The 12,663-nt window shown below is 33.5% G+C and overlaps 1 protein-coding gene across 2 annotated transcripts in view; it reads right to left on the reverse strand.

The window, feature by feature from the left end:
- Positions 1 to 12,663, reverse strand: part of SPATS2 (spermatogenesis associated serine rich 2) — a 171,539-nt gene that overhangs the window by 63,080 nt on the left and 95,796 nt on the right. For both annotated transcript variants that reach the window (XM_074270471.1, XM_074270470.1), the window contains exon 3: positions 5,838 to 5,917. In XM_074270471.1, the coding sequence (XP_074126572.1) occupies positions 5,838 to 5,917 (80 nt within the window). The remainder of the gene's footprint in view (positions 1 to 5,837; positions 5,918 to 12,663) is intronic.

A 12,663-nucleotide genomic window follows, 5' to 3' on the forward strand; every position in this document is an offset into this window, starting at 1 on the left:
TTGAAAGCAAAAAAAAAAAAAAAAAAAAGGAAAAGGTGATGACAGAGGATGGAATGATATAGTATCAAGGAAAGGACAATTATAAAGTTGGACAGGCTTCAAAAGATAGTGTAATAATTTTGGTGCATATAGAGGTCTTTCAATAGATTTCAAGGTAAAAGCCCTTGGTCCATGGTAAATTTATAGAACTGGAAATGACTGGGGAAAAAAAAAAAACAACAGGTTGGGAATGTGTGTGTCACAAGCAGAGTATCTCAGGATATAATATGCTGTGGAGTTCAAGCCAAGAAGAACTACAGATAGAAAGTAGAGTTACCTGGAAAGTTTACATTCCAATTTTCCATAAAGAAAAGCTTTGAAAGCAGTTTAGTACTCCACCCTCTATTCAGAGAGGAAAGGAGACAAATAATTTATAACTAAATATGTGTTTTAAAAAAAGAAAAAAAAAGAATGTAACTTAAAAAACATTGAGAAATCCAAAAACATGTACAATGTTCAACACTTGTGGTCCTCTTACCTCCATGAAGGAGTGGATTAGGGATGTCCTCATATCTCTTCATTTCAAGTCTGCTTGACCTTTATAGTTTTTTTGCATTTACCTTTGATTTTTTTTGGTGAGGAGTTGTTCTATGTATATTATTGTAATTATTATGTTTATTGTTTGCTTTGCTTGCATCAGTGCATCCAAATTTTTATGCTTCTTTCATATTCATCAGCCATATTCATTACAGCACAGTAATATTCCAATTAGATTCATATACTATAATTTATTTAGACATTTTCCAACGATGGGCATTTAATTTGTTTCCAATTCTTTACCATTACAAGAAGTGCTAATATGTGTGTATATATATATATGTATATATATATATATATATATATATATACACACACAAACACATACATACACGTATGCATATATATGCAAATACACGTGTGTGCGTGTGTGTGTGTGTGAGAGAGAGAGAGAGAGAGAGAGAGAGAGAGAGAGAGAGAGAGAGAGAGAGAGACAGACACAGACTCTTGAGAGTCAGTCTTCTTAGCAATGGATTCCTTGGATAAAAGCTCAGGCATGGGGGAGAAAACAAAACACATTAGTAATGAAGTTTCTTTCTGGTTCAAAAGTATGGACAACTTAGTTGCTTTATTTGCATGATGTCAAATTTCCTTCAAAATGACTGCACTATTCATATCTCCACTAATAATGAATTAATGCACTTAATATTGACTACTGCATTTTGGGGTCATATCTGCTAGTCTTCAGGATGTAAGATGAACCTCAAGACTGTTTTGGTTTGCCTTTCTCTTATTATCAGTCATTAGGAGTATTCTTTCACATAGTTGTGATTACTATATAATTCTTTTTTTCCCTGAGGCAATTGGGGGTTAAGTGACTTGCCCAGGATCACACAGCCAGGTTAAGTATCTTAGCCATATTTGAACTCAGGTCCTCCTGACTTCAGGGTTGGTGTTCTATCCACTACACCAACTAGGTGACCCTATAGAATTCTTTTAAGAATTGTTCATATTCTTTGATTACTTATTGACTGAGTAATGGCTAGATTAGTTTTATACATATATTTATTAATTATTGATACATCTTGGTTACTAAACCCTCATAAAGAAAATTTGATGCAAAAAATTTTTCTCCTCATTTGACCATTTCCCCTTTTATCCTATGTGCATTAATTTTGCCTATGCAGAAATAAAATGCTTTTTAGTTTCATGTAATCAAAGTTATGTTCGATTTTTTTGTATTAGCCTCAATTTATTGTTTAGTTAAGAGATTTCCTATTCATACTGGTGAGAGTTATATGATCTACTTCTCTTCTAACTGTTCTTAGCTTGATCATTAATATTAAAATAGCATGTCCATTTAGAATGTAAAATGGAACATAATATGAGTTGTTGGTCTAAACCTAATTTCTACTGGAATATTTGCCAGTTTTCTAAACAGCTTTCTCCACATAAGGGTTTTTTTCCTAGATAATTTATTTTTTCCATTTTATCGAAACATTGAGTTATTAACTTCCATTGTTTCTGATTCTGTTATCTTACTGATATGACTATTTCTTGTGTTGTCTGACTCATGACTCCATTTGGTGTTTTCTTGGCAAAGATGCTGGAATGGTTGGTTATTTTTTTTTATTATTATTATAGCTTTTTATTTACAAGATATATGCATGAGTAATTTTATAGCATTGACAATTGCCAAGCCTTTTGTTCCAATTCCCCCCCCCCTTCCCCAGATGGCAGGTTGACCAATACATGTTACATATGTTAAAGTATAAATTAAATACAATATATGTATAAATGTCCAAACAGTTATTTTGCTGTACAAAAAGAATCAGACTTTGAAATAGTGTACAATCAGCCTGTAAAGGAAATCAAAACTGCAAGCAGACAAAACTATGGGTATTGGTAATTCTATGTAGTGGTTCATAGTCATCTCCCAGAGTTCTTTCACTGGGTATAGCTGGTTCAATTCATTACTGCTCTATTGGAACTGATTTGGTTCATCTCATTGTTGAAGAGGGTCACGTCCATCAGAATTGATCATCATATAGTACTGTTGCTGAAGTATATAATGATCTCTTGGTCCTGCTCATTTCACTCAGCATCAGTTCATGTAAGTCTCTCCAGGCCTTTCTGAATTATCCTGCTGGTCATTTCTTACAGAACAATAATATTCCATAACATTCATATACCACAATTTATTCAGCCATTCTCCAATTGATGGGCATCCACTCAGTTTCAAGTTTCTGACCACTACAAAGAGGGCTTCCACAAACATTCTTGCAAATACAGGTCCCTTTCCCTTCTTTAAGATCTCTTTGGTATATAAACCCAGTAGTAACACTGCTGGATCAAAGGGTATGCACAATTTGATAACTTTTTGAGCATAGTTCCAAATCATTCTCCAGAATGGCTGGATGTATTCACAATTCCAGGTGGGTTATTTTCTTTTCCAGATATTTTTACAAATGAGGAACTGAGGAAAACATGGTCCAGAGATTACTTAGTTCTAATAATTTATTAATTTTTAAACCAACAGTAGATGGGTCTTCAAGGATGAAGGACGAAGACCAACAATTTTTGGTCTTATCTTTTGTAAGACTTTTTTTTTTGGGGGGGGGTGTTTCAGAGCTAGATTTTTAAAAAGTTTTTTTTCTTTTCAAAAACCTTGGACAGTTTACTTTTTGCCCTGTTTAGTTTTCACTTATGATTTCTTGAAATGTAAAAACCAGGCTATAAAATAGTCCATCATTATGTTTCAGAGTCACTTGACTCTGTCACTAACCAGTTAGTACTGCCCAACCCAAACCTCTCAATTTTTTATTGTCTTATTAAAAACTAGAATTTTAAGTACTATATCAAATAGCAAAGGCAATAATGTACATCCCTGATATATTCAAGATCTTATTTAAAAAGTTTTTAGTTTATTTCTATCATGTATAATATTGGCAATAGGTTTTAGAGGGGTACTGATTATATTAAGGAAAGAATATCTATGTTTCCTAATGTTTTTATTTTTTAAAACAAGAATGGGTGTTGTATTTTGTCAAAAGTTTTTTCCACATCTACTGATTTATAGTCATAAGATTTTTGTTGTTTTTGTTAATATTGTCTGTTATGTTCACATTTTCCCTAATACTGAATCAACCTGGATTCAGAACATGAACCAAATCTGACTGTGGTAATTTCTTGTTATAGTCTACTTGCTAATATTTTGTCTCTTACTGGTTTATGTAGCAAGACTACTTTTATATCATAAAAAGAATTTGATAGGATTCCTTTCTCTATTTTACAAACAGCTTATGTAATATTAGAGCTAACGATTTCTTAAATATTTGATAGAATCTGCTTTCCATCCCCATGTCTCTTTGGAAGACTCATTTATGATTTGTTCAATTTCCTTTTCAGATTGTGCAAATTCTCTGTTTTTGTCCTTTTAATCTAGGCAGTAAATAGATTTGTAAATATTAACCCATTTCATTTAGATTGTTAGGTTTTACTGGCATAAAATTGGATAAAATTTTTTCAAATAATTTATTTTATTCTCCATTTGTTGTAAATTCAATTTTTCATTTTTGATACTGGTAAGTTGCCTTTCCTATTTTAAAAAATCAATTAATTATGATTTTTTTTTGCTTTCAATTTTGTTAATTTCTTCTTTGACTTTTAGGATTTCTATTTTGATCTTTAGTTTCTGGTTTAAATTTTGTTTTGTTTTGTTTTCTTTTATTCTTTCTCTCTTTTACTGATGAAAATGTTTAGAAATATAAATTTTTCCATAAGAACTATTCTGGCTATATCCCCAAAACTTTGATATGCTGTTTTGTCATCATTATCTTCAATAAAATTAACTATTACTGTGTGTTATTTCACATACTTATTCCTAAGGAATAAGTTATTTACATTGGTAAGGAGCATTGCATATATTTTCAGAATTTTTTTTTGCAATGTACTGATGGATTGTTAATTTTTTTTTCCTATTTTAAAAAAAATCATTATTATGAGGAATGGCTTCCTTGAAGGGAAATGATACAAGAGAAACAAAATGTATCAAGTGGGATTTATTGATCAGTTTGTTTTAAGAAGTCATAGATACCACTTTGGAAAGAGTATTCTCAGTTCAGTGGTGGGGTTGGAAGTCTTATTTTAAGGAATGCTTGCTGGAGGCAACAAATATAGAGATAACTCTAGAAGCTAGGCACTGAAAGAGTCTTTTAAGGAAGGCAGAAATGTTTGGAGGAGATGAGGAGCAAGGAAAAAAGAAGAGATCAAAGATTAAAGGAGGGAGGAAATGACCAAAGAGTCAGAGGAATGTGTTTTAGATAAAGGTTATCTGCTGAGCAAGTATGGATTGAGGGAACTATAGAAGGACTGAGGGAAAAATAAAGAAAAGCCATTCAGAAAACATATACTAAGAAACAACATAAAAGAATGCAGTGCTGCAGTGAGGCCCTAGTTGAAATTAGAGAAAATGAACTTAATCCCTGAAAGATAAATGACAAGAGGATATAAACAGTATCAAAAAACAAGAATCACAAACTATTAAAAATCACATAGACCAAAATTAAATAACCCTGAAGTTTGACTTTACACTTAGCAATTTGGCAAATATGAGAAAAGAAACTGTCATTAGTGGAAATTGGAAAAATTGACACATTGCCTAATACATTTCTGGTGGATCTGTTAATGGGCCCAACCACTCTAGAAAGCAATATGTAACAAATGTCCATAGTCTTTGACCCGGAGAGCCTCTTGCTTGACATGTACCCCTAAGAGGTTAAAGTTAGAGGGAAAGGTAATATATACACCAAATTATTCATTTCAGGATTTTTTGTGAGAGCAAAAAAATAGAAATTAAGGAGACTATTGTCCTTTAATTATCTGGGGAAATATTAAAATAAAGTATGCTGCATGAATGTAACAGAATATTACTATAATATTAGAAACTATGTCTATGAAGAATTGAGAGAGAACATGTAAAAACATATTAAATGGTACAGAATGAAGTATACCAAATCAGGAATATAATATCAATGACTATAAAAACATAAATAGAAAGAATAAAACACAAAACTAAATGTTTCTAATTCTAATGAGCAAAAAGAGTGGCTTTGGAGAGGAAATAAGAAAATGTATCTCCTTAACCACTTTGCATAGATGTGGGGTTATCTGTATGGAACACTGTAAATATTTGCACATAGGACCTTTTTTTTGGAGGGAAAGGAATGGTTGCTCAACTGCCTTTTTTCTTTTTATGCTCAAATTTTTCTATTTATTCAGCTAAATGCATTCAAGTTTAGTACCTTACTTTCCATTCTTACCTTTTCTTTCATGTTCTCAAAAGTTCCTCCCTGGGCCAGCACAGTATTGGACTGCAAATCAAAAATGAATCCTGATGGATCTGTAAGAATGAAAAAAAAGAAAATTAGGCTATTATGTAGCATTATGGATAGAATGCTAGATCTACACTCTGTAACTCCTGAATTCAAATGCAACCTCAGGTATTTATTTAGTTTGTGAACCTAACTTCTAAACAACTCAATTTCCTCAACTGTAAAAAGGGGTAATAAATGAGCTCTTACCTCCCAGGAGTAAGATGAGGATCAAATGGAAAATACATAAAGTGGTTTATAAGTCTTAAAATTCTACAAAAAAAAGCTGTTATTGTTGTTAATATTAATCAACATGAATAGGAAATTCATGTTGGCAGATCTCAAAAAAAGACTAGTCAAAATTAACAACTTTTGAGCAAAGGAAGCAGAATCTGAACCATTTACATTACAAATGAAAATGTAAAGAAAAACAACATTTAAAGTCTTCAGAATCTGATCAATGTAGTCAAATCATGATTTCAGATTATGTGAAATAATGCCTCTGCCATATGGAATAAGGTGAATGTTTTTAGACAGACTATTTATTTATTTTGCTTAGTTTGTTATGAAAATGTTCTGAGGAATAGGAAGTAGAGGAGCAGAGAAGGAAGAAGACATGATAATGACAAAAAAGGGGAAAAAGCACCACTAAAGCACTTAAAAGAAAAAAATAAAGAGCTACTTTCCTATTAAAATGGACAAATCATATTTTAAAACCAGTATTATGTGTCTAACACTACTAAATAGCTGATGTTAGCTATTCATTTAGGAATAAACTTATACAATTTGATTATGATAATATTCCCAGATTGTCTAAATCAGTTTATTTTTTTTATTATTATTTTTTTAGTCAGCTATGTGTCCAGAAATTACTAATTTTACCTATTCTCACTGGAAGATATGCTTCAAAATAATTTGCCAAATATTAATAGTTTTAATATTTTAACATATTTTATTTCCAATCTAATGGTCTTTACATAAAGTTCTTTGTTAGAGGATCTTAGCACATCAAAAATGTATGTTTTTAAAAAATTACACTTGCTACTAAAAGTAAATATACTTTTCCAGATTCAATAAACATAATATATTAACATTTTTCAATGAAAACAGCAAATCAAGTAGGCAAACATCAGACTATCCTAGTTTGTCTGTATCGTTTTTGTTCCTCCTCTTATTTTTCTTCATTGTAGCTTTATCCTCTTTATTCTGAAACTTAGGTGTCTAAAGAATCATAGAAATCCTGAACTGGGAAAGACAGGTCCATGTAGTCCAACACTTACCCAGATGAAAAAAAACATATTTTCACTATTCCTAAAAAGTATATATAGCTTTCACCTAAACACTTTCAGTTATAGGTAAGTCACAAATCAATCATACACTCACTAATGCTTCAAGCAGCCCATTCAATTTTTGGACAGTTCATATTAAAGAAGTTTTTTTACACTTTGAACAAAAATGTATTTGATCATAACTGCTACCCAATGGTACAACTACTGACCTCTGAGACGGAACAGATATTTATAATTCTTCCTCTACCCTGCAACTTTTCAAATATTTTTCCTCATTAAATCTTTTCATTTTCAGGTTAAAAAGTTCCTTTAAATCTCCTTGGTCTTCTGCTTCTCTCCCTCACAATGTTATTTTAATGTTTTAAATGATCACTTTTATGTTGATTACTCCCAAATATTTATCTTCAGTCCTGTGATTTCACTGATTCTCCAGTCATGTTTTGCAACTGTTCAATGAACAAACCCAGTTAAATGCATGACTGTCATACTGAACTTAATGATTTCTGCTCTCTTTTCCTCTGAATTCCAAATGCAAAAGTCATCTTCAATTCAGCTGTCTCTTTGACTTTTATTTCCTAAGCAGTCCTTATTTCCGCTGAAACTACTCTCATCTAACCCTTTAACATATGAACCATAACTGCTTATCTTACCTCAACTTCTTATCACTGGCTGCTGCTTTTTAAAACAGGATTTTCAACATAACAATCTAAGGCTCCCAAATGCTGAGAGAATAAAATCAATATTTCTTTTTTAAGAAATTCTAATTCTTTTGTATTTTCTTTTTCCAAATACATGCAAAGATAGTTTTCAACATATTTTTCTAAATATTGTCCCATATTTGTCATGGTGCACAAGGAAAATCAGATCAAAAGTGGGAAAATATACACGAGAAGGGAAAAAAACCAAGCAAACAAACCAAAACAAAAAAGGGTAAAAGTATTATGCTTTGAAATATTATGTTTTGGGGGACTTCCGGCCAAGATGGCGGCGTGGAGGCAGACAGCTGCTTGAGCTCCTTGTTTTCTCTCAGAACTTACTTCATGACAAGCCTCTGACTTAATGCTTGACCCAGAAAGAAATCCACAAATAATCACCAAGAGAAGACATCCTTGAAAGTCGCCAGAAAAGGTCTGTGTTTGCTCGGGGGAGGGTCAATCAGACTGGGCGCAGACTGAGGGCAGGCAAGCCAGAGCGAGACAGGCAGCTCACACAGCTCAGACCGGAGGGGGAGGGGTGTGATCTCTGCCGTTTCTGTGAAAGGGCTTTTGCCCCAGTGTGGATGCTCCGTCTTGGCAGCAAGCCAGGAGTGGTGGAGAGGATGTAAACACCGGAGGTGAAGATTAAAACCCCAGAAAGCCAGCGTCTCTCAGAGCCCGGCCACCCCCAACCCCCACCTGGACTGACTCGGTGCGTTCTCAGAGCTTCAGAGCGCAGACTCAGTACAGTCACTGCAGTTCTGTTAGTGGCTCTCTGCTGCCCTACCCCCAGTCTGTAGAGGAAGCCCATTAATACCATCCAGCCCCATCCCCCGCAAAACAGACCAATTGTTTCTCTTGTCAGTTTGTTTTCTTTGATTCCTACTCTGACAAAATGAACAAAAAATTCAAAAGGGCTCTAACCATTGACAGCTTCTGTGTGGAGAGGGAGCAGACTTCAAATGCTAAGGAGACTAGGAACAGACTGTCCCCAGATGTATCCCCTGGGAGGGATATAAGCTGCTCCTCAATACAAAAGAACTTCATAGAGGAAATCAAAAAGGCTCTCACAAGAGAGCTGGAAGAGAAATGGGAAAAGGAAAGGGAAGTTTGGCAAGAGAGCCTGGAGAAGTCATCCCATGCATTCAAAGACAGAGTGGATAAAGAAATCAAATCATTGAGAAACAAGATTAGTGAGCTGGAAAAGGTAAACAACTCCAAGGAAAACAGGATTAGTGAGCTGGAAAAAGAAATCAGCTCTCTAAAAAAAAAAAATGGATAAAATGGAAAAAAATTCCATAGAAGATAAAAACTCAATTGGACAATTACAAAGAGATATAAAAAAAGTAAGTGAAGAAAATACATCATTGAAAATTAGACTGAAACAAGTAGAAATGAATGACTCAAGGAGAAACCAAGAGGGAGTCAAGCAAAACCAGAGAAATGAAACAATTGAAAAGACTGTCAAGTACCTTACCAGAAAGACAACAGACCTGGAAAACAGATCCAGGAGAGACAATTTGAGAATAATCGGACTCCCTGAAAAATGGGAGGAAAAAAAGAGCTTGGACACCATTTTCGAGGAAATTATCAAAGAGAACTGCCCAGACGTTTTGGAAACAGAGGGTAAAATAGACATTGAAAAAATTCATCGATCACCTACTGAAAGGGACCCTAAAATCAAAACGCCAAGGAATATAGTGGCAAAGTTCAAGAACCATCAGACAAAGGAAAAGATATTGGAAGCTGCTAGAAAAAAACAATTCAGATATGGAGGATCCACAATAAGGATAAGCCAGGATCTAGCAGCGTCCACATTAAAAGAACGCAGGGCCTGGAACATGATATTCCGAAAGGCTAAGGAACTTGGTATACAGCCAAGAATAACTTACCCAGCAAGAATGAGCATCGTTTTCCAGGGAAGAAGATGGACATTTAACGAAATAAATGAATTCCATCTATATTTGATGAAAAAACCAGACCTACATAAAAGGTTTGATCTTCAAATACAGAACTCAAGAGATTTCTAAAAAGGTAAAAAGAAATCTTGAGAACTATACTTCTGTCAAAAAAATATGTAAAGAACATATGTACAATTTGTCTTAGAAACTAGAGGTGGAAAGGAGATTATATCATAAAAAAGTGTAAAGTGGTGGTACTACATCTCATGAAGAGGCAAAGGTAACCTATTATATCTGAGAGAAAGAAAGGAGGGAGATGAACATAGCGTGTATCAATAGACATATTCGATTTATGGTGAAACTTCTTCCACTTCATTGAAAAGTGAAAGGGAAGGAGTAAGCTAAGGGGAAGGGAATACAGTAATTTCGAGGAAAAGGGGTAAAATAAGGGGAGGATCTTTAAGGTGGGGGAGGGATCCTAAAAAGGGAGGGCTGTGAAAAGCAAGTAGTGTTCACCAGTTTAATACTGGATAGGAGGGTAAAAGGGAAGGAAAGGGGAAAAGCATAAGCAGGGGTTAATAGGATGGCAAGCAATATAGAATTAGTCCTTCTAACCATAAATGTGAATGGGGCAAACTGCCTCATAAAGAGGAAGCAGTTAGCAGACTGGATTAAAAGTCAGAATCCTACTATATGTTGTTTACAGGAAACACACTTGAAACAGGGTGAGACATTCAAACTAAAAGTAAAAGGGTGGAGCAGAATCTATTATGCTTCAGGCAAAACCAAAAAAGCAGGAGTAGCCATCCTCATCTCAGATCAAGCAAAAACAAAAATTGATCTAATTAAAAGAGATAAGGAAGGGCATTATATCCTGCTAAAGGGAAGCATCAATAGTGAAGCAGTATCAATATTAAACATGTATGCACCAAGTGGTGCAGCATCTAAATTCTTAAAAGAGAAATTAAGAGAGCTGCAAGAGGAAATAGATAGCAAAACTATAATAGCGGGAGATCTCAACCTTGCACTCTCAGAATTAGATAAATCAAACCACAAAATAAATAAGAAAGAAGTCAAAGAGGTAAATAGAATACTAGAAAAGTTTGATATGATAGATCTTTGGCGAAAGCTAAATGGAGACAGAAAGGAATATACTTTCTTCTCAGCAGTTCATGGAACCTATACAAAAATTGATCATATACTAGGGCATAAAAACCTCAAAATCAAATGCAGTAAGGCAGAAATAGTAAATGCATCCTTTTCAGACCATAATGCAATCAAAATAACATTTAATAAAAAGCCAGGGGTAAATAGACCAAAAAATAATTGGAAACTAAATAATCTTATACTAAAGAATGATTGGGTAAAACAGCAAATCATAGACATAATTAATAACTTCACCCAAGAAAATGACAATAATGAGACATCATACCAAAATGTGTGGGATACAGCCAAAGCAGTAATAAGGGGAAGTTTTATATCTCTACAGGCCTACTTGCATAAAATAGAGAAAGAGAGGGCCAACGAATTGGGCTTACAACTAAAATTGCTAGAAAAGGAACAAATTAAAAACCCCCAGACAAACACAAAACTTGAAATTCAAAAAATAAAAGGTGAGATTAATAAAATTGAAAGTAAAAAAACTATTGAATTAATTAATAAAACTAAGAGTTGGTTTTATGAAAAAACCAACAAAATAGACAAACCCTTAGTAAACCTGATTAAAAAAAGGAAAGAGAAAAAGCAAATTGATAGTCTTGAAAATGAAAAGGGTGAACTCACCACTAATGAAGAGGAAATTAGAACAATAGTTAGGAGCTACTTTGCTCAACTTTATGCCGATAAATTCGATAACTTAAATAAAATGGAAGAATACCTTCAAAAATATAGCTTGCCCAGATTAACAGAGGAAGAAGTAAGTAGTCTAAATAGTCCCATCTCAGAAAAAGAAATAGACCAAGCTATTAACCAACTTCCTAAGAAAAAGTCCCCAGGACCAGATGGATTTACATGTGAATTCTACCAAACATTTAAAGAACAACAAACTCCAATGCTATGTAAACTATTTGAAAAAATAGGGATTGAAGGAGTCCTACCAAATTCCTTCTATGACACAGACATGGTACTGATACCTAAACCAGATAGATCGAAAATTGAGAAAGAAAACTATAGACCAATTTCCTTAATGAATATTGATGCTAAAATCTTAAATAAGATATTAGCAAATAGACTTCAGAAAATCATCCCCAGGATAATACACTATGACCAAGTGGGATTTATACCAGGAATGCAGGGCTGGTTTAATATTAGGAAAACTATTAGTATAATTGACCATATTAATAATCAAATTAATAAAAACCATATGATCATCTCAATAGATTCAGAAAAGGCATTTGATAAAATCCAACATCCATTCCTACTAAAAACGCTTGAGAGTATAGGAATAAATGGACTATTCCTTAAAATAATAAGGAGCATATATTTAAAACCTTCAGTAAACATCATATGTAATGGTGATAAACTAGAACCTTTCCCTGTAAGATCAGGAGTGAAACAAGGTTGCCCACTATCACCATTACTATTCAATATAGTACTAGAAACTCTAGCCTAGGCAATAAGAGCCGAGAAAGAGATCCAAGGAATTAGAGTAGGAAATGAAGAAATCAAATTGTCACTTTTCGCAGATGACATGATGGTATACTTAGAGAACCCCAAATACTCTGCTAAAAAGCTATTAGAAATAATTCAGAATTTTAGCAAAGTCGCAGGATACAAAATAAATCCACATAAATCCTCAGGATTTTTATACATTACCAACAAAATCCAACAGCAAGAGATACAAAGAGAAATTCCATTCAAAATAACAGTCGATAGTATAAAATATTTGGGA

This window comes from Sminthopsis crassicaudata, chromosome 5 (genome assembly GCF_048593235.1).
Source record: "Sminthopsis crassicaudata isolate SCR6 chromosome 5, ASM4859323v1, whole genome shotgun sequence".
Classification (NCBI taxonomy): domain Eukaryota; kingdom Metazoa; phylum Chordata; class Mammalia; order Dasyuromorphia; family Dasyuridae; genus Sminthopsis; species Sminthopsis crassicaudata.